This window comes from Sparus aurata, chromosome 20 (genome assembly GCF_900880675.1).
Source record: "Sparus aurata chromosome 20, fSpaAur1.1, whole genome shotgun sequence".
Classification (NCBI taxonomy): Eukaryota; Metazoa; Chordata; class Actinopteri; order Spariformes; family Sparidae; genus Sparus; species Sparus aurata.
In genome coordinates, this window is record NC_044206.1 from 11953080 (window position 1) to 11977664 (window position 24585).

Below are 24585 nucleotides of genomic sequence, written 5' to 3' on the forward strand. Positions count from 1 at the left end.
TCCCATCATTTTAAACTTTATTGTGTGCTGGTCTTTCTTGCCAAGGTCATGTCATGTTAATCATGGATGAAGTATTTTACAAAGATAAATACAGTAGGTTAGTCCTCACCTACACGGCAGAAATGAGACAGAAAACTATTAACTTGAACATCAACAACACACATCACAAATAGTGCACTTCACTGTTAGTACATTTCATCTGAACAGCATCTGCTTCGATTAAAATCTTAAAGTTCTGATTCGCTGCCAAACACTTCAGTTTTACGATGAAGTAATTACATCATTATGACACGTATGTAGCATGTTGGCGAGTCGCTGTCACATGTTTGCTCTCGTCTGAATTTAATTAATTATTCAGTGAGGACACCACCAGAAGAACTCAATCCTTCATCTGACACTCTTCGTGTTTAACGCCCGGTCCTCACAACGTGCTGCTCTCCAGTTTCAGATCAACCTTCATTTTCTGTTTCTCCATGACAGCCTCCAACTCTGTGGCTCTGCGGGCATCCTGGTGAGAGAACAACCAAATTAGGTGTATGTGGTGTTGATGTGGCCTACAAGACTGGCTAGAGACCTCTTCTTTGATGACCCCCCTTCTTGGCAAAGAGGCCATTCAAAATATACAGGAAAGAATAAATTAATAATGGGAAATCATTCAAAGTTTCTGAAACTAAGGAAATTATGCCAAAAAATTATTTTCTCATGAAAGATTTATATGAAATTCATGTCAAAAGTTCATTTTCCAATTTAGAGCAACATATCTTAAAACCATGATTGATGCACTCTTCTCCCAAGAGGCCTGGATGCATTTTAATGTGAGTTCATGAGTCTGAAATGAACTGCCAAAAGAGGTTTGATATGATTTATGTGAAAAAATACTCAGACACATCAATCCAGTTAAAAATTTGCAAACCTAAAATATGAATGATTTATTATTTACCATTTTCCCAGTCTGTGCTTGCTGTGAAAAGTTGTTCTACACTTTTCCTGATTCCTCCCCACACTCAATATTGTCTAATATTTGTTTTGTGCTCACTCAATACCTCTGTCACTGATAAGCGGATAAAAACTGTGAAAATAAGTTCAGGCTTTAAAGTGAATGTAATCTTCCTTTAAATTACCTCCAGCAGTGCTTTCTGCACAGTGAGCTGGCTGTACACTCTGGCGCCCTCATCTGGAATCACAGCTCGTAGCTCGTCCTTGTTGAGGGAAAAGAGCTGTGCGCCTGTCAGCACTCCCAAACATGACACCGTCCTGAGGGACAAAACAAACAAAAAGACCTCAAAGTCAGAATTTAGACAATCAAAACTCGCTGAGCTTCTCAGTGAGTTTTGATTTGAAGTTTTTAGCTTATAAGCGTCCGATTACAATATTATCTATCCAAGCATAACCAGGACGTGTACACTGATAAAGGAAACCTTTTCCCTTTTAAGCTATCAGTGTTAAAGGAAGGACCTTTTAACAAATAAATAACATTGTATTGGCAGCACTCCCGGTGTGTAAACAGGTCTGAAGTCAGCAGTTGTTTCGTCACTCACGGTTCACTGAAGCTCTTCCCCCGGAGCCACTCGGCCACCTCCTCTGGAGGAGAGTGGTAGTCCAGAGGAACGGTGGTCTCCGAGGAGCGAGGGATGACCAGAGGTTTGTTCAGATTAGCTTTTCCGTTTGTCAGCCTGTGGAGCAGCTCGTCATTCACCAGCATGACTGAAAAAATTCACAGTGACAAAAATTATTTTAATATTTAAGCCTCTAGATAACCAAATGGGAACCTAGCTACATGACTGAGCGGGAAAAACTAAATACAAGCATTCCATTACCATGGCAGAAGTCTGTAGTGGAAAGTTACTAAATACATTTACTGAACTGTAGTTACTTGGACTTTATTATTTCTATTTTCTGCTAATTCCTACTTCTATCTCATTACACTTCAGGGGCAAATATATTGTACTGTGCTTTTTACTCCACTGCATTTATTTGATATATATATCTATATATATATATATATAGATATATATATATTTTTTGTAAATATATTTTTATTACTTTGTGCTTTTACTCAAGTAACATTTTGAATGCAAGACCTTTGCCTGTAAGACTTAACACTATATTAATGCAAATTTTGCTTACATAATACATGTTAGTTTATGTGTCTTTTTTTTGTACAGGTTTTTTTTGTTAGTCATTTTATTTTTGCTTATTTCACTTTCTTAATAAGCCAGCTGTTGTGACACTACATTCTGACAGACCTTTTTTTTGCAACATCTAGTGGCTTTTGCTGACTTTTATTTGGAGATATTTGGTTATTTTCTATCCAAAATAAGCTAATCTAAGCTCAGTTTTCTCATTCTTTAACTGTTTTGGACAGATCCCTTCAGTTACATGAACAAAAAACTAATTATTTCTTCCGTTTAAAAAAAAAATACCACTTAGTTGGGGAATTCTGGCCTCGTCTCCACTCCTGTCCATCCATTTTTTGTCTTCTCAGACTTACACATACACAATAACTGTTCCAGAAACAGTCTTGGACTTTACAGCTCCATATATTCCACTTATCTTATCACAGCAATTATGGGAAACACCTATACCTCCTCAACAGACGCATATAGTTAATTACCTTTATTATCTGTTTCATCTCGAGATGGTATATGGTGGCTGTATGCTGGTAAGTTGTGCAGGCGCTGCTGGGAGGGGGAGGGGTAGGGAGAGTGGGCCTGGTATGGAGCAGGAGGGCTGGGTGGGATTGTGGTGAAAGTCTTGGCGAGGGGCGGCGGGGCTGGAGCCTGGTGGATCGGAGAGAAGACAACTCAGGTTCTCCTGCAGGTGAGATAATACTTCTGCGCTTGTATCAGTTGCGTGTGTGCGCATATGTGTGAGTTTTTTGTGTCTTACACTGGGGGGGCTGTTGGTGACGGGGCTGTCAATGTGAGCCACAGGTTCCAGGATGTTGAAGGGTACAAACCCGATCTGGTTGAAGCGATTACGGACCTTCCACCAGCGCTTGGATGATTCAATCACCTGTCAGACAGAGGAGACATCATTATGCGTATGACACATGATGTACACTTTTACACACGCTTCACCATGGGTTCCTGAATGCACCATGAGAGCTGTGTGATTTTACATCAACTGCTTGACTTCATTACCTCGAGTGTCTCCCCCTGCTGCACTGAAAGCTCAGTGCTGTTCCTGGCTATGAAGTCGTATGAGCAGCTGTAGAGTCTCTCAGACTCTGGTGGGAGTGAGCTGCTGTCTCTGAGGGAAAAAGAGACAGCCACTGTTATTCACACAGTCAGGGGTAAATTGTTGGGGCTAAGTGGTTTGCTTGTTAAAGGTGACTTACGTTTCATCACTGATGTGGGAGAGAGGTCTGACTGGCTGAGGTGGTTGTTGCTGGAAAAGAATGGACAAACATGTTTTTTTTAGCTCACGAAGCCATCAACAAAATGGGTAAGGTGTCATCATACAAAGGGGATGTGGGTGTTTAACAAAATAAGAGACTTAAAGTTTGAGTTTTGAGAATTTCCTCTTTTTTGTGTAAGATTTCAAAAGAAAATTGGCCAACTAAAAGAGTAAATATGAGTCACAAAATCCTCCTTTTCTGATGTTTGAATTGCAAGTAATTTCATCTGCAAAACACCTCTCCGACTTGAAAAAGACACACTAACCATGGAGCCCTGAACAAGATTGTTGAATCACCTGACACACAAAGGAGTGAGTGTCCAACCCATATTACATGCAGGTGTTCCATACCTCTTGTTTTACTCTCAGGTCCTCATATTTGTGCTCTGACTCAACTGGATCCTCCCAAACCTGCCCGTCCGCCCTCAGCGCTTCTGGCTTCCAACCATCCAAGAATACGGGGGTGTATGGAGCTACAGGCCCTCTGAGCTGAGAGCTGAGAAAGCACAAAGAGTCACTTACATTAGCCCTCACTGAACTTGGGTTCAACTTTACAGTGTGACCAAAACTATGATGGCAGTCAAACAGAGTCCCGTCTAGTTTTAGGAAGTTAAAACCGACACTGACAGTTTGGTTTAAAAGCTGCCAGTGAGCCACTATTCTGTGGTGTTACTAAATATTTTCACATTGGACCATTTTCACGCTTGAGAAATCTCTCTAACATACAGTTTGTGTTGAATGCTGGCTGAGTGGGAAGATTTATTCCATTAAAATCCCCATTAAAACTTTATGGTTTGGAGCAGATCTTTAAAATACAACGAATCAAGAAACATTTTACTGTAAGTTGTATGTTCTCATGCAGCTTCAGAATTGTGAGGAATCACATATGAGAAGTGAATGAGCAATCAATATTTGATATTTATGACATCGGATACTAGACTTCTATTTACTTTATTTATTGCCAATGGAAAAAGTACTCAGATATTCATCTTAAATAACAGTAGTGACACCACAGTGGTGAAAAATTATGTCACAAGTAAACGGGTTACATATGGGAAACAACATTTTGAGATGTTACTTGGGAATAAGTTGAGGTACTTACAGCTACTTAACCATTGGGAATTGAGTTATCCTATTTCATGTCATCGCTAATAATTGGTAAATAATTAGTTAATTAGTTAAGGAAAGAGTGAGGAAAGATTCAGGAATGAAAGGGACAAGGAGACTGGTTAACTAATGGACTACTTAGTTTATTTCTCAGTATTATGTATCCCTACTTTGGGTGCGCACAAACAGTAACTAATGTTTAAGTACTTAGTAATTAATGAGTTGTTACTTGGGTTTTACCGTTCACCAACTTGCTCATCAGGGAACCCTCATGAGAAGAAAAGTATAGTAAGAAATATGGTTAACTAGTAGCTAGTTCCTCATTTGTTCCGCATTACTACTCAAAATGACTCAAAAGTTACTTTTGTGTTACCAGTAGTTTTCCAAACTAAAAATTCTATCTTTATGATATAACATCATAATTAATTTTTCATATTCTTTTGAATCATTAAACTAAATCTGCAAAGTAATTTGTAACGTAAGTCATCAAATATTTGTAGTATATTTGCCTCTGAAATGTTGTGGAGTGGTAATGAAAAGTAGCAGAAAAATGTAGGACAAGAACCGAAAAATGTACTTGTACATTAAATGTACTATGTTACTTTCCACCACTGGCAGAAAAAAGCTAATGAGTGTATACACAAGTACTGACCGTGGGAGTGTCCAGTTGGGACCCAGAGACGTCCACAGCTGCCTCTCCTCTTCGCTCAGGTTGTCTTGTATCAGGGTGATGGCAGAGCTGGTCATGGCAGGGCTGGACACTGAGGCTCCCATAGCTGGTCCTCCAGTTGTCTTCACCATCTTCACACACATGCAGATACCGCAAGACAAAACCACTGCTTTCAGTCTGCAACAACAGGCATGATACTGAAAGTATAACAATTATTGGTTTGTTAGATAAAGTGAAGTTGAGGAGATTCCTGTTGATAGTGAGTTTGTGCAGAACACATTTTTTCTTGTGTTGGAGCACTGACAATCAAAGGGCAGACACACACACACACACAAAAGTGACGTACACAGACCCAGAGATATGCGGCTGTTTGATTCCATTCAGGCGTGTCAGTATGCACAAATCAAACAACCCATTCCACCCTTTGATTCTTGTGGTGAGGACTGCTTCATGTCTGAATAGAGGAGGCCGGGCATCAACCATCAACCTGACACACCTGAAATCCCATGTCTGATGCTTTACATTTTATTTGAAAATAGTCAAATGCTGTTTATTTTTGAATTCTTTTCCATTGCTGTAGAAGTTTAGAGTGAAGGCTACATTGTTGTTGTGTTTTCAAAAATAGGCCCATGGATCTGGAAGCTGCTTGAACTATGAAACAAAGTAGATAAATCTTTCTAGAACTAACATTTTATCATATTTTATAAATCTGAAGGCATTTGATTTTAAATAAAGTAACATAAGCATATTTTTTGATAGTTTCATTATTCAAGCAGTCAAGGGACAACAATGTGGCATTTCTTTCAGTAAGAGTCAAAGTCAAATCCAAACCAAATGTCTCATAGACCATGCTCACCATTTGAACCAGATCATACAAATGCCGCATTTATCAAGTGTTTGGAGTTTCAATTAGGCTGACACACAGGGGACTGCCTTGTGTAAATACTGACTTACTCAACTACACTGACAATTTCCATTATTTTGACATGACACACACTCAGCTCGGCTCAGGGACAAACATCCTCACTATAATCCTGGGTTTAAACCATTACCATAGGTAAATCATTGACATAACAACTTGTATATACCTACAATTTAACAGGGCGTCTCCAAATTGCATCTACACTCTTTATCCTCTGTTCACTTGCCCCCAAATAGCAAATGAAGTGATGTCGTTAACACTAGATTTATTTTGTTGATGTTCGTCATGTTCGACTCATGCTTTTTATCTGTGCTGCTATAAAAGACGAGGCCGTGTGTTTACAGCAATAGCAACAACAGGTGTTGCCTCCACAAGTCAAGCTGACGGAAACGTAGATGTTATAACGCTCACTCACCATATCCAAAGGTTTGAATACGTGGTGAACAAGCTCCTCTGATGAAGGATTGGAGATGGATGATTTCAGACGGGCCTGTAAAGAAACAAACATGGGAATAAACTATGGAGCACAGTCAAAATACCTATAACAAATTAAATGTGATCTGACTGATTACACACCAGCAGGCTGAAGCAATATTTGAATTTCTGGAAAATACTGATGAACTCCTCCTCTGGTGGCGGGCGGGCCTTTGCAGTGAGTATATCCTCTGAAATAGTGACATGGAAAGTAAATAGGTCACCCACAGTCTTATCGGGACCTACATATGGCTGCAGTGATTAGTTGATTGATTGATCGGTCAGTTTAAATAAAACAAACTGCCAATTAGTTTGATAAACGATTATTAATCTTTTTCATTTTTACAATAAATATGTTAAACATTTTCTGGTTCCTGCTTCTCTGATGTAAAGATTTGCATTTTTCCCAATCTATACTGCCCTAGAAAGCAAAAATGCAGTTGGCTAAATACATTTTTAGTCAGATTTTAGTGAAGAACAAAATCTTACTTATTGATATACATTATGCCATATAACATTTGTAAGCCATAAAAATCATTCCATAGGAAAGAAAATGTCAGATGTGCAGTCTACATGTCTTAAAACCAAACCAGTCAACCACACAGTGAGCTAAAGCAAGACAGCCAAGTCGTGCGAAAGCTAGAAAGAGAGAGCCACAGCTAGCCTTGAGTGAATCCGACTAAATGTGATATAAATAAATAATGTATTCATTTTGGTGAACTAACATCTGGGTGAATCAATGTATCATCCCACATATACATGAGGAAGAAGCTAAATCCAGTCATAAAGAATGAAAATAGATCAACTAGTCCCGCTTAAAAGCTAAACTAGCTTAGCAGAGTAGCAGTAACTGTTGGACCAGTTTTCAGCTCTTCAAGCTACTTTTTAATCACTAATTAAACGCATGAAGGTGTAAATGAATGTATCCAAGGTTTTTTATCAAGTTTTTTTTCTTGAAGGTTTATAAAATTATGTTTTTGTGGTCCAATAGTAGGACAGCAATACAAAAATACATCAAATGGAGGAGTGCTATCCATCAGTTACAACTCCCCCAGTCAGCTTTTTCTCAACTTAAGTCTTTATCTGCAGTTACTAGGGCAATATAGACTGGACTATTAATCAGTTAATTGCGGCAAAATAAATCGCTGTTGCAGCCCTAGGGATGTGTTTTGTAAACTTGAAGACATGCTCTTCACCAGCCTCTCTTCTTACCTTCAGCACTCTGCTTTTTACTTTTCTTCTTCTTCTTCTTCCTCTGGTTCAGCACCGTTGCGGCCTCTGCTGTCTGCTGCAGCTTGCCCATGAAGTTCTCGATGTCGTCGAAACAGTGATTGAGGATCCCCTGAGGCAGAGAGAACCTAGTGACCCAGCAGTTATGTTGCTCGTAATATGAATTACCAGAGGTGACTGAACAGGAACTCAAACATAGGTGACGCTGTGACATACCACTTCTCTCTCCGCTCGCAGGAAGGAGATGTCAGGCCCGCCGTTCAAGCCGTTCGCTGTTGCAGACAAGAGGAGAGGACTCAGGTAATCCATTTTCACTCACGGTCCTGGTCTTTGCTTGCATTTCCTGCCCCCTTTACCCTTGAAACCCACCCCCCTTGCACACACAAAGCAATCTCTGTGCTCCTACATACCTCTTACCTCTCTCTTTCCCCTCTTCTAACTTTCCCATCATGTGAAAGTAAGTCGTTTTTTCTTACCTCTGAGTCCTGGGTAAGGTGGAGGGTTGGCTGGTGGCGGGTTTGGAGCATGTTGGATTGGCGGGCTTGGAATTTCATAGGGGTCAATCATCTCTCCCCCACCCTGAGGGAGCCTGAAGGAACAAGAAGAGATGATCAAACTCTGGTACTCTCACAACATTTGTTTTCTCAGGGTCATGTTCTTCCTGTTGACGTTGGCAGCATTAAAACCCTTAAACAAGTCAAACACGCATTCATAAACAAGACATTTTATTACAGACATCCTCATTCTGGCCTGGGAGGACATCTTTGGTCCAGCGAGACAAGACAATCCTCTATCAACAGACTTAATCTGATGCCTCTGAAATTCAATCCTGCAGCCCTTATTCCACTGTGAAAGTACAGTAAACAGCCTGACTGTGCTTTCTCATGACTACACCCTGGATTTCACATGACGATAGACTTAAACTGCAATTCTCAGCAAGCAAGAAGACAGTCTTAAAAGCAAAATACAAAGATCCGGACCACTGTAGGTGAAAACTTTGGTATCATCTTCAACTCTTGCAGTCCCTTAAGCTTAAATGCAAATACTTCAGAGTTCTGACTCGAGCCATTGTTTCATTGAAGCATAATTTTTCCCTATGTCTGCCTGTTCCTCTGTCTGTCTTACCACATATGTCAGTCCTTCACGTGTCCTTTAAATAGAAGTTTATCTCAAAATCAGGTAATCCTGTCAGGGGCACGATCTTGAGCCTGCACACTGCCGCTGCCGCCGCCGTCCCTCCTCTGCTCTCTCTCTGCCTTTCTGTCACAATGGCCGTGTTATCTCTGTCACACCTTCCTAAGTTATGTGGAAACCGGTAAAACAAGTCCTTCTCTCCCTCTCTCAGCTGTTTACACTGTCCTCTCTGTCTCTCTCCCTCCCTCTCTCTCAGGCAGGTGGATGACGGCTGCTTTGATTCCGTGAAAAAAACAAAACATAATGGCAATAAAAGAGGTGAAAGGCAAACGGTTTGACGGCTAACAGATCTGAATTATCATGTATTTTCTGTCTGTCTTTTTGTTTAGCTTATTGTCTGCTATTATAAGGCTGTCCTCCTCTGATACAATATGAGCACAAACACGCACAATAGGAACACAGTTTCCTCCATTAAGACCTGGAAATTGAGCACTTAAAAGCTAGAATTTCACAATGAACTAACATCAAACAGATACTTCAGTTTTACTGAGCGACACTTCACTTATTTTTAACAGATTATATTTTGGAGTTTGTGACCATGGCTTTGACTGTACCTCAATACTTCGGAGAGCTCCTTGTTCTTTCTTTTAGAGGTATCTGAAACTGCGCGTGAGATGTCCTCACAGATTTCCTCCGCCTGAATGAACAGGAATATGGAAGTGACATCACTTGTAAAACCTGAACCAGTCAGATGATTTGTCAGTGGGATGTTCATTCTAGCGTCATTACTCACCTTCACAGTCTCGCAGTTGAAGAAAAGGATGTCTGGCTTCTTTTGCTCTGCACTTTGACAGACCAGTAGGAGGAGGGATGGGAAGTGTTTTTCTGTATTCAAGGCATCGCAGCGATAGATGGATTTGAAAGAGTAGTTCTCCAGCTCGTCCTGAATGGATAGATGAATGTAAATGGTCACTATGAATGGCACAAATCACATCCTATCTTTACTTCCATTCACATCCTACAATCCCTGTTGACCAGTGAGTATCAGTTCTCACCTGGCTCTTTATGTCTCTGAGATGAATAGCTTCCTCTCCGACATCCAGGTACATCTGTTGGCTCCACAGCTTCTTGTTCTGCGCCAGGAAGGAGAGACGTGCCTGGGCCTCCTCCACACCCTGCACATCCCCGTCCTGGAGTGAGAACGTCAGCAGGTGCTGCGAAACAAGGAGAGAGAGAGAGAAGTGAAAACAGTGAAGAAGTGAGGAGAAATGCATCTTAAAATAAAATTGAGGAAAAAGTTGAGAAGACTTACATTTACGAGAAATCGCGAGATGTTTGTCATTCTTTGGCCACCTTGTCAGCCGCTCTGGAGTGAGAAAAAGTTGAAGTGAGAGCAGTTTTCTACGAATATACAGCTGGGGAGAGGAGATCCGAAGACATTTTAGGTGGAGCTGTAAAGAAACTTGATCCACTCAGATGTAGACACTTTCTTCTGGTGCCGCTCAAGTCTTTCTTTAAACTAACACGTCGTAGCAAACACCCGCTAAAGAAAACACCGTCAATCAAATTTTCTTTTCCACTGTTTGAGTTGACGTCAGCCTCTGCTTCAGTAACCTGGGATTACGTTGTGTGCATGAGCAGGTCGCCCAACCAGTCTGACGACAATACAGTGTGTCTCACCATTCAACTCTTCAGCGCCCATCAATACTGGGATCACTGGTATCAAGGAGGGAGAACGTATCAATTGCACTTCGTTAAGACTGGTTTCATTCAAAATGACTTGTTACCATCTAATTTGTTCGTACAGTACTCATGTCTGGTATAGCATTTCAAAATAAAAGTGTAATACAGAGCAAGTGTCGTGGCAATTTGTGCACAACATTCTGAAATTGAAAAAAAAGTTAAAATATGTTTTAAGATGTTTAGCATATTGAGAATGAATGTCTCTTGAGAGCAAAAACTGTAATGAGAATAAACCTAGGCCACCCATTGATAACTATTACGTAACAACCAGTCTCAGCCATGCAGTTGTTTTATAATGTACTCTATGTACTCTTCATAGGTCATATTTATCTTACAACAAAACTACACATGTTTCTGACTTCAGTTAATCCACATTAGACTTTTGAAATTCAATAACAGACAAAAAGTATTAATTAACAACAGCTACAGGTTTCTTGAAATAGCTATAAACATAACTAGCAGCATACAAAAATAGCAAACAACATGTGACAACAGGTTGCTGAGTTCTGACTCATGGTCATGTCCAAATTCATTCCAGTATTTTTTAGTTAGTCTTAAATGTTACGAGTTCCAACTACTGCAGAATCTGATCAGTAAAAAATGGATGTTAGATCAACTTACCGTGATTGACAGAATTCCAATACTTTATTCCGGATGTTAACGGCTGTGTCTGTGTGTCTACGCTGACAGTTAAACCTGTCCGGTGTCTCAGCAGACCTGCAGGTATCTCCCTCCTCACTTTTCTCCCTTTGGTATTGAAACCTTTCACAGAGCACAGGTGTGTCACCTTGCATAGCCCCGCCCTCTACCACTCCACCTTAGAGATAAAAATATTTACTCAGTCTCTCACCTGTTGGGACACATTGGGGAAAAATGCCAAGGCTGAGGTCATGTCTTTTGTGTTCTCACTCTTGGAATTTGTGGATATTTAGAAACACGGAGAAAGTTTAAACCTTACATCTAATGACTAAAGGCTGATCCTAATATTTTGTTTTTAGACTTTTTAATAAATAGAACAATAAAGATGAACAATTTACTCTCCAGAATATTAATTCCAGCGGTGTGGAGAAGGTTTTGATCAGTATTTTGAAATCTTAATGTCAAAAAATGATTTAAAAAAAAAACAACAAAAGAAAACACTTTTCTAACCAGTTTCAGCAAGTGCTGACTGGGGAACCTTCTGGCATCCATACATGGAGGTGAAAAAATGGGAATGTGGGGTGTCACATTTCACAACAGTCCCAAACAGGAGGCAGACAAGGCCCCACGTTATCCTCCAATAGAGGAGATAGGCGGAGTCAGGTGAAGCTGGACAAGCAGAGGTTTCCATTTCTCACTTGACTTTGAGTTTGAGGACGTTTGGGATCATTTTCCAAGGATCTCTGATTCTTGTACCACAAAGGTATTTATAAGTTATTACAGATGTATGACATTATTGCCAAGCGCGTAGATTATACAGTTGTGATTGAGGAAGTCGTGACTGGGAGACTTGCGTGCTTTGACTCCAACGCAAGCATACGTGGCATACAGCGTGTGTCAATGTGTGTGTGTTTGTGTGCGTGTGTGTGTGTGCGGTGAGGTCTAGAGAAATGTCAGTGTGCCAGGTCAGTGCGACAGGATATAAGGGCAGTGAATCTTGTTGATCAAAAAAAGGACATTTTTGCAGAATCAAGAACACTTGTACTGCTGTAGCCAGCACACGACACTTAATTGTTCTAGTCTACCAGAAGACAGTGATGACAGGAGACTATTGCATCAGCCGATGATTTTTCTGTTATTTGGTTTAGTTTTTTTGTTTTTGTGTGTGTGTGTGTGTGTGTGTGTGTGTGTGTTTTGAACATGATCTAAAACAGACTTGTTTCTGTCTGAGGTGAGGTGGAGAGGGTGCACACATGCCACGTGTTTATGTTTGACAAAATAGAAAACGTGGATTCAAAGGAGATTAAAGGATTAGGATTTCAACTTCATTCCTTCAACTTTGTTTAACTTTTTGATTTTTTTAATGACTTTTTGAACTTGTTGATTTTGACAGCTCCTTTTTTGACATGAACAGGCCTTATTATAGGCTCGTGCACGGTCCCTACCTCCGCTTTAGAACTGCGTGTTTAACCTGGCATGTCGCACGTGGTGGAAAATAAAATCCTAAGAGGATCCGCGTTCAGGCTTATGCGGCGTTCAAGGCCCCTGGTGTGTGTGTTAGTATGAGAGCCATTGGGAGTCAGTCATGCAAGCTGCAAATGTCTAATTTGACCGCAAGATGTCAAGGTCCCCGGCAACGCTTTCATTAAAACAGTTAAATAAAATACAGCAGTGGTTGAAAACAAGTAACTAAATTGATTTGAGTACTGTATATAAGTATTTTTTGTACATTTCAGAGATTGATATTGTTTTTAACTGCACCATATTTATTTGAGAGCTATTATCAGGCTACCAGTTCATAATTGTCAAATATAATAATGTATCTAGTAGATAACATTAGCTCCACCTGGTAAGTAGTGCTTCCACATTAATACACCGTAATAAGCCAGTTGTAATGTTACATGCAATGCATTGTACATTAAAAAAAAGTAATATCCTTCTTGATAATAGGCTTAGATTTATTTAATTTAGATAAATCTAATCTAATTAATTTTTTTATTTTAATTAGATTCACTGCCAACTTTCTAAATAAAGTCAATTGGATGCATATGATTGTTTTTCAATCTGGGCAGAAACTAAAATATAATCTAATCTAATATTCAACAATTTTGATCATTGGTTATTTTCAAAGGTCAGTAATTTAAATGTGGCAAAATGATCATATGCTGATTTGCTGGTTCTCTTTGTTTATGTAGGTGAAAATAATTTTAGGTTTTGCGTTGCTAGTATAACAAAACAAGCAGTTGGAAAAAATCACTTTAAAAATCAATAATGTATTTGATTTTGTAGCTGATTTATCAGAAAAAAAAAATCTCAACACATTTATAAAAATAACCATTAGTCGCTACAGGTTGCACTGTATGTTGCTACAAGTCCCCGTGCTAACAGGGTGCCCAGATTTCGTACAGTACCTGAAGTCACCACTGTGTAGTATGTGGGGTGGGGTTCATTGTGTCGCCTCACGCGGAAGAAACAAGCCCACAGATTCACCAACCAGGAGAAAGCGCGGTCTTTGGCACAACTACCACGCCGATCGCCTGCATCTGTTTTATATTACATGTCTGTAGAGTTAAATATCCCCGTCAGAGTGTCTCGTGTGTGATGTCATTTGAGAAGCAGGAACAGGAGAATAAGTTATCTCGCGCTGTCTAATATCACGGAGGGTCCCCACCGCTGCTGCACGTGCTCGTTGCCTCTGAACGGACCGAAGAATACAAATATTCGCTTCAAATTCCTCATTTTCTGCCGTCCTCGGCGTCTCCTCTAACTCTTCGTTGACGACACTGGCAGGTGAACAGGTCAGTTTGTATTCTGTATCGGACGTGTCTTTGTTTACAGTCCAGACAAAGACGGCCGGGGTTAATCCAGTGAGACATGGCCATGCTGGAGCTCACTGCCTTGTTCAGTAGTACTGCAGAAGACTTTATCACTCAAAAACGAAGATGTAAAACATTATTTAGGCTCCAGGTGCTGTACGTAATGTAAAAAGATATGTTTACTGGACCAGTTAGTCTCAGTAGGGATTACTTTACAACTGGGCTATAAGAGGAATATCATTAGTGTGATGATTAACCACCTGGTGTGATACCTGGGCAGCTTACTGTCAGATGCTCCAGTGTCCATCTGTCCAGCTAAAGGTAACCTGCAACAAGTCCTACTTCAGAATGGCCATATAGTTGAACGAACACCTCTCCAAAAACATTTAAAAGCCTAACTTGAAGACACACAGGAAGCTATGATAGAACTGTTGAATTAGCCTGCATCAGTAGCTAGTAGTATCTAATACATTGGCACCATACTTGCCAACCTTGAGAACTGAAAAATAGGATTTCAAACCCAAAGCAAGTGAACTGGGAATCTGTAGTTTATTATATATATATATATATATATATATATATATATATATATATACACACACTCCCTCTGGCATGAACTTGCATGAATCTGGCGTAAACAGATATTCATCCATTCATTCATTTTATACTATTTTATTGAATCCCTTTTCCTTTTTTAAAAACTTAAAATCACAAATTCGTCTTCACAGGCTGTCCTAAATGTGCTTATTTTTCACAATTTTCCATTTCCCTGTATGTTTCTCAGTCACTGCGCTGGACAAGGCGCACAGAACAGTGAGTCTACATGCTGTGCAGTGTCAAAGACAGGTTGTGATAGCTAAAAGGGGGGAAAACGTGCAAGAATTTGTCATGAATTGGGAGAAATAGAGGAGAATTATGACATTGGAAGGAATCCAGGAGAGGGCAATTAAACACGGGAGTCTCATGGATAGATGGTGAGGGTTAGCAATATGCAGACCACCAAAGCGATTACAATATATAATTTCAGGCTGGAGTTAGAGCAAGAAGTCTTATTTGTGGTACACCACAAATAAAGGCCACAAATGACTCTGGAGCTTCCAGAGAACAGCTGTTTAGCGGCAGATATGTCCTCATAAATCTGTACAAACATAATAGCTGGGTTGGCCATCGTGGATATTCAGCCTCGGTCTTTAGTCTGACTTCAGTGGTTAAGTACTGCATAACATTTTGATCAGTGTCTTTCTTTTGTCCCCTACTGTCTTAGATGGAGAAGCAGCCTTTGCCAACCGATGATGACACGACAGGAACCACAGAGTCCAGGATTGACAGCTACATTGGTGAAGAGAACCAGCAGGGCTCGTCTGAGCCCGCCGCACGAGCAGGATGGAACAGCAAAATAGAGTATTTTTTGGCTCAGGTGGGATTCAGCGTTGGGCTTGGCAATGTCTGGCGATTTCCATATTTGTGCCACCAAAATGGAGGAGGTGTGTACCGATGACGACGATTGTTATTTTTATTATCATCCATGTTAGATGGCTGCTACAAGTGTGGGTCCTGTGGGTCCTATGGGACCAAACACAGATGTTGTGTGGCAGGATAGACAGTATTGACTCATGAGAGTGGGTAGTCAGTGTCGTAGTCACAGGACGTGCATGTGGTGACAAAGAGACCACATTAATATTGAACTTAACTATGCATATAAATGCATTAACTATCAGTGCCTCTGAATCTGAGCTGCACACTGTGTAACATATTGTTTAAAGATGTATAAACTACTTGTAAACAAACTAAACTGAACGCTGCTGCTCTGAAGTTCCCACACCTGGTGGTGTGTACTCTAAGGAAAATACAGACGGTAGTCCACAATGATTTAATCTCTGGCACAAGTTGAAGGTGTTTTTAACTTGTAATAATGCTTGTTGTCAGTTTTTAAAACAGTTGAGGTGCTGTGTTTGCTATTTTTCTTTTGATAAAAAACAAGTAACAATCTGATAGTTTCATGTATGCTTTTTACCCTGAAGAATGGATATGATATAGCCAGCAACATTGTGTTGCTGGCTTTAGGAATCAGAACGGTTCTCGTCCTTCAGAGTATCAAACTTTTGTGCTCATTTACCCACTGAATGCTGGTCACCTTTTATCCTCAGGAGCTTTTCTCTTCCTGTACGTGCTGCTCATGCTGGTTGTGGGCATTCCCTTGTTCTTTCTGGAGCTTGCAGCCGGTCAGGCCATCAGACAGGGCAGCATCGGAGTGTGGAAGTACATCTCCCCCAAGCTTGCAGGGATTGGCTACTCCAGCTGTGTGGTAAGAAACTGATTGTTAAATGATTGACCCATCGTCTAAAAGTATTAAATTGTTCAGTGTATGATGTTAGGTGCCTTTCAGGTACCATTATAGTTCTGTTTCAATCAGTAATTTTTCTGTTTTCCATTTGCCCGTCTAGAAAAACACAGAATTCCTAGTGCTGTATGTGTATTATCAGATTTATTCTATCCCTTTAATATGTTTCTTACAATTTTCTTACTAACCTGATAATCCTGTTCCCGATTGTCCTCAGGTGTGCTTCTTTGTGGCTTTGTACTACAATGTGATCCTTGCATGGAGTCTATTCTATCTCGGGAACTCATTCCAGTACCCTTTACCTTGGCAGCAGTGTCCTAAAGAGGGGAATGTAACAGGTAAAGAAACAGCATTAAGGTTAAAAAATGACAGGACATGCGCGATTATTTAATTAGCAATGTATGAGTTATAGTTAATCATCATTTTTTCCTCTTTACAATAGTAAAAGAATGTGAGAAGAGCTCCGCCACATCGTATTTCTGGTACCGCAACGCTTTGGATATCACAGACTCAATTGATGAGACAGGCTCTTTCAACCCGTACATCGTCTGTTGTCTGCTGGCGGCCTGGACCATTGTATGCCTGGGAATGTTCAAGGGTATCAAGACCTCTGTCAAGGTAACTGTGATCTGTTGTGGCTTTCAATGTTGATTTTACTAACGCTGTGGCTTTAAAATAATCGAGTATTTTTTGCTTATTTTAGCAACTGTCAGATAATCAGGAGCTATAAACTGCCATTACTGGTCTGAAGCATTTTTTTATATAGACTTTTTAATAGATGTGTTATTTCTTCAAACATTGATTTTAATTGATTGCCATTGATTAATGGCATAAATATGTTAAAAACATTATGATATTCACTTAAGGTAGTTCATGCATGCAGATGTGTATGCATTTTTAAAGGGAGAGGTTGGTTTGATATGGAAAAAAAAGTATGTTCCGTGGCATTAAGTTCATGTCATCACATTACAGTGTGATACTTTTGGACCAGCTGAGCAGAAACCAGAGCATTAAATGAAAAAAATGTGAGAGGAAGTCCTTTTTTTTTTTTTTTTAACTGAAAACTGTAATCACAAAAATGCATTGCATGCCTCATTGTTTGGACATTCTGGGTCCTCAGTTCTCAGTCCAAATCCCAGTCATGTGCTGGGCTTAGATTTCAGTGTTTGCTGTGCATGTGGAGTTTCTGGAATGTCTGGCTTAGGTGTTCACCCAACTCAAATGACAAAATCCACATTACACAACTCCCCCCAGTACTTTAAGAAGTAAATATACTTTTCATTTTAAACTACATTGTTGTTTTGTTTTTTCTAACACACAAGTTCTACATACCATGTGCAAAATATTATTTTCTGTTTTATGTTCAAGCTAATATCTTAGCTGAAGTTTTATCCCACTAAGGCTGACATCAGGTGTTTCCTGCAATTACTGCCTTAAGCACTTGGCATCTCAATTACAGGGGCCATATGTTCAGTGTTTAAGAAGCAGCAGATTAGATTAGATGTCAGTTATTATCTCTGTGGGGAAAATTGGTTGTTATAGCTACAAAATGAGTAGGATTCAGAAGGGAACAAACTTAAGTACAGTTTACTTAAGCATAAGGAATGTCGCAAAGCAATTAAAGGAAGAGAGCCTGTGGGGGATGCAGCTTACTAACAAGAAAAGTAGAAATTTGTAGTGCATTTATTCCTGCAAATATTTGGCAAAAAAGAGAGGGAGCAAGCTTGAGGGGTTCTCCCAGCATACCTGTGCATACAGATAGGAACTAATAACTGGCTTTCACAGCTAGCTTGTTAATTACAATCTTTTTTTCTCATTTCATAGGTGATGTACTTCTCCTCCATCTTCCCCTATGTGGTGCTGTTCTGCTTCCTTGTCCGAGGACTTATGCTGGACGGGGCCTTGGAGGGAATCGGCTACATGTTCTACCCCAAGGTATCTGCACTTAATATGTCGTGCAGTGTAGAGAAGGGTTGCAGATATGAATAATTCTCTGACGCCCTTGTTGTTCCCTCTACACATTTGTAGCTGGAAATCTGGGCAGACGTGCAGGTGTGGCGGCAAGCAGCAACACAGGTCTTCTTTGCCTTAGGCCTTGGCTTTGGTTCCATTATTGCCTACTCCTCCTACAACCCCAAGAACAACAACTGCCACCGTGATGCCTTCACTGTGTCTTCCATAAACTTCCTCACATCTGTGCTGGCTACCCTTGTGGTGTTTGCTGTGCTTGGCTTCCGGGCCAAACAAAAGGTCACAGACTGTGTTGTCAGGTATGTGTTAAATGGAGGGTAAACACTGAGTTGTGATGCATCAAAACAGTCATACACCATGACTTTAAATTTAGGTCTCTATTGTGTAAATATGTCCTCCACATTGGCATAGACTATGGGATGTTGTCTTGACAAATATATAACTTTTTGTTGTTTTAACTTGTTGCATCAACTGTATGTTTTCACTTACATTTTCTGTTGTCTTGTTTTCTTTTCTTAGTAATTTGAAGACATTATCAGACCAGCTTCGTGGTGGGAATCTGGACACGAACCTGATCCCAAGCTTCGACTATTCTAATCCCAGTGCTGTGGAAGTAAAGGACTACACTGCCTGGTTTAAACAGTACGGAAATATGGTTCCTGGCAATTTAACAGAGTGTGACCTGGAAAAGGAGATGCAGAAGGTAAAGACTGTTAATTTGCTTAAATGGAAATATTTAATTTGATGCGCTGTACATAAAAACTAAAGCTGGCACTCCTGTTTGTGTTCAGGGTGTGGAAGGCACAGGTCTAGCTTTTATTGCCTTCACAGAGGCCATGTCACTCCTGCCCGGCAGCCCCTTCTGGTCAGCGCTCTTCTTTCTCATGCTGCTCAACTTGGGACTCAGCACCATGTTTGGCACCATGGAGGGCATCCTCGCTCCACTCACTGACCGCTTCAAAACTCTGGCCAACAACAAGACCAAACTCACAAGTAAACACCTGTTTCGCCTCTATGCAAGCCTCATAGTCTCATTACTGACATGACTCAAGATAGTTTGCTAGCTAGGTTTGTGATAAGATGGTATGTGTACCAATGCAATCACATTTTGATTCTGCAATTAATTCATTACACAAATCTTACTTCACTACCCCGGTGCTAAACTAGTACCTGCTGCAGTTATTTTGGATAAACCACAAATGTTTTTCACTCCTCAGTGCTTGATTGTATCTGCTCTCTCTAAGTTGTGTTTTATCCTAACACGTTTACTCAATGTTGTTGCAGTTTTCAGCTGCATCATTGGCTTTCTACTTGGTCTGCTCTTCACCCAGCGCTGTGGGAACTACTTTGTGACGATGTTTGATGATTACTCTGCCACTCTGCCGCTCATCATTGTGGTGGTGTTTGAGACGTTCAGTGTGTCTTGGCTATATGGAGCCGACAGGTGAGGTCTTCTTTTCTTCTTCCATATTTTTTATCTTAATCTATTAAAATCTTAAATCCAATGCAAATGTCAACAAATCTGTTTAGCTCTGATAACTGACCACTCTTTGTTTCTGAAGATTCCTTGATGACATTGAGGAAATGCTGGGCTGGCGTCCCAGTGTGATTTACAAGTACCTGTGGAAATACATCTGCCTGCTTGCTATGCTGGGGCTGCTGGGAGCAACTGTCATCCGCATGTTCATCAAACACCCAACGTACATGGCATGGAACCATGAGACGGTATGTGGAACAAATTAAACAGAATGAATACGCCTTTTAACATGTTTTAGGGATTAGAACAAAAACATCTCTTTTAAGATGGCTTTGGGCATGAATGTGTTTTAGTCTGTAGGTTTTGTTAAGTATAGTAGAGTCTGAAAGCAACTATTTAAACCACAAGAGCAGCCAAAGACATGTTGCATGACAGAGTAAGGCAAGCAGCGTTTGTTTGTTCTGCACTATTTAAAAAACTACAACACCTACTCCCCTTCTGAGGAATCGGGACTTATTTTGTGTAAAATTTCTACATGTTTTCGTTTTCTCTCTCCCTCTCCCTTTTTTTATTTTTTTTAATTTTTTTTAGGGTCATCGTGTATTGTTTGTATGTTTTTTAATACCTGCCTTAGGACGACAGATGAAATTTAGCAGTTATGCTAACTCTGGCATATTTACATTGATGCTCTTTGATATGTTAATTAATATGCATTGTCCTAATCAAATAAATAAATTAAAAAAATATATATCTAAGTTCACACTGAATATGTACTGCTGAATAGTCACACGTTCTGGTTGTTTAAGATCTTGAATGATTTACTTTTTTTTTTTCAGGCTTCTGAGGAGTACCTGGAGTACCCTGGCTGGGCTCTGGCTGTTTTGACCCTGCTGATCATATTTGCCATGATGCCCGTCCCTGTAGGTCTGATCTACGCTGTTCTGCAGGACAGAACGAAGCAAACCTCCAGAGACACAGAGATTGGTCAGTACAGCATTGTTAACACTGAGGACAAGTGTGAAACTCCAATGACAGACATGTCAGAACTGGACCAAATGGGCGAAACTGCTGCTTCCAATTCCTAAACATGGGACATGTTACACAGTCAGGAATGACTGGCTGTAAGCAGTCAAATTTCCAGTTCAATATATTATGTGCAGCTGTGGCACATGGAGCAAAATATGTGATAAAAGATACCTTATTTTAATATTTAAAAACTTTTCCCACTTTTTTATTTTAACATAAATTAAGTCCAAACATATCCACGGGATAGTCCTTTTATTGTGCTATGGAATAAGTGAAGATATGTAACAAATAACTTATTTCTGTGTGGTATCTACTAGGTACACTTTTCAACCACTGTTGATTGTTAGTCATTTTGCAAATGAGTATAAACAATATGTCACAGTTTTTGATATAAGCCATCACATCTTATTCTTCTCATTTCGTTTTTGTTTTGTCTGAAAAAGTCACCTGTCCATTTTTTGGTGAAATGTCCTATGTTTCTATCACACGTTAAGAAAAGCACTCTCATGTCAGATGCATCTCATCATGTCCTTAATCCAGACATGCCATTGTGACAATGAATGTTGCAATAATTGTCAGTTTTACTAAACCAGCAACCTTTCACTCCTCGTTTTCTTGAGGACTGAACAGCTCATCACTGTTCAAAGTCTCTCATGCATGAATTTTAAGCTCTATGAATCATCAACTTTTAATTTATAGCACAGTAAATGAGACGGTTGTTTTGACAATTGTTTCTTTTTTATGAGATGAGTTACAGCAATAGGGTGAGCCTGAAACCAGAATGTCAGACTGTTACACCAGGAACTAGTTAATTCAGCTATCCTTAAACTAGATACAGCTATTGTGTACAGTGTTAATGCAAACCCTACACAGAAACCATCTATGTTTACAGCTCAATGTACACCTGAGTCTCTATGGTTCCTCAGTTTGATATAACACTGTATGTTTGCAGGTGTATTGTGTAGCTACACAATTTATTTTATAGTAACCTTTTCTATGCAAACCAACCTGAAACCCAACAGCTGATACAACTGTATTTGAGAATACAGCTTTTGTTTTTGTCTTGAGGTGATTTTCACTTCACTGTTCTTTTTATAGTAAAAGATATCAAGTTCCATCAACCATGTTGATTTCAATAATGTTAGACATTAGCTACAAAAGGCGGGGGGAGCGAGGATCCTCCTTCCTCCTTCCTCCAGTATTGTTGAGCTCACAGGCACATGGACTGTTGACAGCCTGCTGTCTGATTTTACTGAACTGGTTTATAAAGTGACAACATGGTACAAATATTAAGGTTTAGTCCTATTTTAATGTAAATATGTATATAGCACAAGCAAAAAGGAAAAGCTCGACACATGTAATTGAACATTTGCATTACAGTTTTTTATAAGCTTGGGTTTAAGAGGAGATTGGCAGAATGTTTGTTTTAACAGCCAATGTACACACAAAGTACTTTTTCACTTGAGATTTTATGTGGATGTAAATTTAAGGTGTTTATTTTGTAAATTCTTTGTAAGACTTAATTGCTTGTTCACTATTGTCTCTTTTGTCGTAGCCTTTTTTTCTGAAATTAAAAATGTAGTTTTTTACATTTTCAGTGGGTTACTGTCACGGATGAATCAACCTCAAAAGCTGTTAAATGTATTTACCAAAACTAAGTGCCTTCAGATGTAAAGAGGCTGATTGAACAAAATGTTAAAAGAATTTCAACATACTATGTATTGTTTTTAAGACTTTTCTTTTGGCAGATTCACTTTTTAATAGTGTATGTAGTCTGTGTGTATATAATGATTTTTTTAAGAAAATGTAATATAATGCCATCACAATGTAATATATTTTACCTTTTTTTTTAACAACCCATTTGAAATGCAGCTTTAGCTTGTCTTTGAAACTTTTTTCTTTGGTATTTCACTTTTTTATATTTACATGTTTTAAAAGTGATTTTGAGGAAGTTTGTCTGGTGTTTTTCAAAAAGGGCTCTAAATCTGACTTCAAAATGTTATTTTGAAAGTATGAATTAGTTGTACAAAGGAAATACTTGATTAAAACTTAGTGCTGATAAACTCAACTGACTATTTTTCCTTATTCCTACCTTTTGGTATGAATTTGTTAAATATATAATGTGTTTTATTGTATCCTGTCACACATTATGTGAACATTTTAACGTATGTACAGTAAAGCTGTCTGTTGCTTATAGTTCAAGTTCAGTGTTTTGAGAGCATGAAAGTACATGTGTATTTAGCAATGAAGTATTCCTGTCAAGACGCAGCAGTTGTTCAGTGGGACGCTGATTGAATGTCAAACAGCTGCTCCCTCAGATAGTGATGTTTTCTTTTTATAATCTACCTTGGAAAACACAATACACAGTTTTCTAGTATTTCCTGGCTGCAGGGTATCTCCACTGAAGCATCTGGTGTTTTTTATAAATGACGTGAAAGCCTGCAGACTTTCAATTTTCTACAGAGTGAGGAGTATTTCTCATGTTCTCTACCTAAACACGCTTTCTGTGTGCTGGTGCCCATCTGCACTTTATCTTCCTGGGAAAAGCTGAAGCGTATTGAGACTCCTGCCAGGGTAAACATCTGAACAGCTGTATATAAAGACAACATCAAGATATACTTTTCATTCTGACCTGTGATTGGGCAGGATGAAACTGAATCTGCCTGATTGGGAAATGTTTTGAGGTCTTCAAAGCTTTGACTGACTGTTGGTAGATTTCAGTTTGTATTTTTAGAAAAGGTGCAGGTGGCCTGAAACAAGATGTGTGTAGCTTTCAAAACACTACCCGGACACAGTGAACAGTCAGTCACATTTCTTTGTTTTTCTTTCTTATCAAGCAGTCCTTCAGCAGCTTGAGTGTCCTTGCCTGAAGAACACTGCTCTTACTGAAAAGTGTTTCAAAGCCACAAACCCTGAGACTGATAGGGTGAATAACTATACTGTATACAGAGTAGATCTCCAGTTTATTTATTAATATGAAGAATAAAGAGTAAAGTAAAATATAATGAGTTTGTATGCATCTAAAAGAAAACACACATAATAATTCTGCAGTTCTTCTAATTCTGGAAAACTTGTAGAAGAGTGAATTAAACATTTTACAGTTTTTCCCAGTTGTTTAAACATGTTTCCTGAATCTCCAGCTCAGTTTTTTCAAAACTAAACACAGAGCTGAAAAATGATTTAACGTTCTCAGTCATCCAGGTGCGATATTGTAGGCAACTGGACTGGTTTCAGTTTCTTTGCGATGTTTCACCTCTCATCAAAGAGGCTTCCTCAGTTCAGTTCAGTTCAGTTCATATAATTATGTCTTAAATTTAAAACACAACCATGTAATTACTGTTTACAAACTGTATATAGGCTCCATGAGGCCGCATAACTGATAGATTCATGTTTTGGGATTTAATGCTACAACCAGCATTAAACGGTTGTCATAATTGCTGTACAATACTGTGAACATATAACATAAATATTGCATTGACACAATCATTGTTCGAGGATAGAATACAACACACAAGAATCTTTCTAATGAGCTTACATTGGGCTAAACTCAGCAACCAGCTACCCAGAGTCAGACTGTAAACTTAAAGTTGACATTAGAGTTCAAACCAAAGTTGCAAGGATATCATTAGAAATACT

The 24585-nt window shown here is 39.4% G+C and overlaps 2 protein-coding genes across 5 annotated transcripts; one reads left to right on the plus strand and one right to left on the minus strand.

Annotated features, from left to right (window-relative positions):
- On the minus strand, positions 1–16404 carry LOC115571062 (epidermal growth factor receptor kinase substrate 8-like protein 1). 2 transcript variants are annotated; one of them, XM_030400100.1, is made up of 19 exons: positions 16269–16404; positions 10249–10302; positions 9992–10150; positions 9730–9879; positions 9551–9633; positions 8279–8391; positions 8019–8074; positions 7785–7914; positions 6675–6763; positions 6514–6588; positions 5159–5307; positions 3751–3895; positions 3341–3390; positions 3144–3252; positions 2890–3015; positions 2615–2780; positions 1539–1704; positions 1122–1254; positions 1–508 (listed from the first exon to the last, which is right to left on the minus strand). In XM_030400100.1, the coding sequence occupies exons 2-19, from the start codon at positions 10276–10278 to the stop codon at positions 422–424; spliced, it is 2016 nt and encodes a 671-aa protein (XP_030255960.1). In that variant the 5' UTR covers positions 10279–10302; positions 16269–16404; the 3' UTR covers positions 1–421. The 2 variants fall into 2 exon arrangements, with proteins under 2 accessions (XP_030255960.1, XP_030255961.1); XM_030400101.1 differs by lacking the exon at positions 16269–16404 and adding an exon at positions 11301–11438.
- LOC115571063 (sodium-dependent neutral amino acid transporter B(0)AT2-like) lies at positions 11959–23017 on the plus strand. 3 transcript variants are annotated; one of them, XM_030400103.1, is made up of 12 exons: positions 11959–12081; positions 15399–15618; positions 16282–16439; positions 16693–16813; positions 16918–17093; positions 18300–18410; positions 18504–18745; positions 18966–19149; positions 19238–19439; positions 19731–19890; positions 20009–20171; positions 20760–23017. In XM_030400103.1, the coding sequence occupies exons 2-12, from the start codon at positions 15399–15401 to the stop codon at positions 21006–21008; spliced, it is 1986 nt and encodes a 661-aa protein (XP_030255963.1). In that variant the 5' UTR covers positions 11959–12081; the 3' UTR covers positions 21009–23017. The 3 variants fall into 3 exon arrangements, with proteins under 3 accessions (XP_030255963.1, XP_030255964.1, XP_030255962.1); XM_030400104.1 differs by lacking the exon at positions 11959–12081 and adding an exon at positions 13745–14108; XM_030400102.1 differs by lacking the exon at positions 11959–12081 and adding an exon at positions 13746–14116.
- The last annotated feature ends 1568 nt before the right edge of the window (positions 23018–24585 follow it).

What these genes read in the sequence shown, in the direction of transcription:
- LOC115571063 (XM_030400103.1), top strand. Translation starts at nt 15,399, where the DNA reads ATGGAGAAGCAGCCTTTGCCAACCGATGATGACACGACAGGAACCACA. An exon ending in GTATCAAGACCTCTGTCAAG is followed by an intron (nt 17,094 to 18,299) that starts GTAACTGTGATC and finishes CTCATTTCATAG; the next exon opens with GTGATGTACTTCTCCTCCAT. An exon ending in GCTACATGTTCTACCCCAAG is followed by an intron (nt 18,411 to 18,503) that starts GTATCTGCACTT and finishes ACACATTTGTAG; the next exon opens with CTGGAAATCTGGGCAGACGT.
- LOC115571062 (XM_030400100.1), bottom strand. Translation starts at nt 10,278, where the DNA reads ATGACAAACATCTCGCGATTTCTCGTAAAT. An exon ending in AATATTGCTTCAGCCTGCTG is followed by an intron (nt 6,589 to 6,674) that starts GTGTGTAATCAG and finishes GTTTCTTTACAG; the next exon opens with GCCCGTCTGAAATCATCCAT. An exon ending in ACCTGAGAGTAAAACAAGAG is followed by an intron (nt 3,391 to 3,750) that starts GTATGGAACACC and finishes ATTCTTTTCCAG; the next exon opens with CAACAACCACCTCAGCCAGT.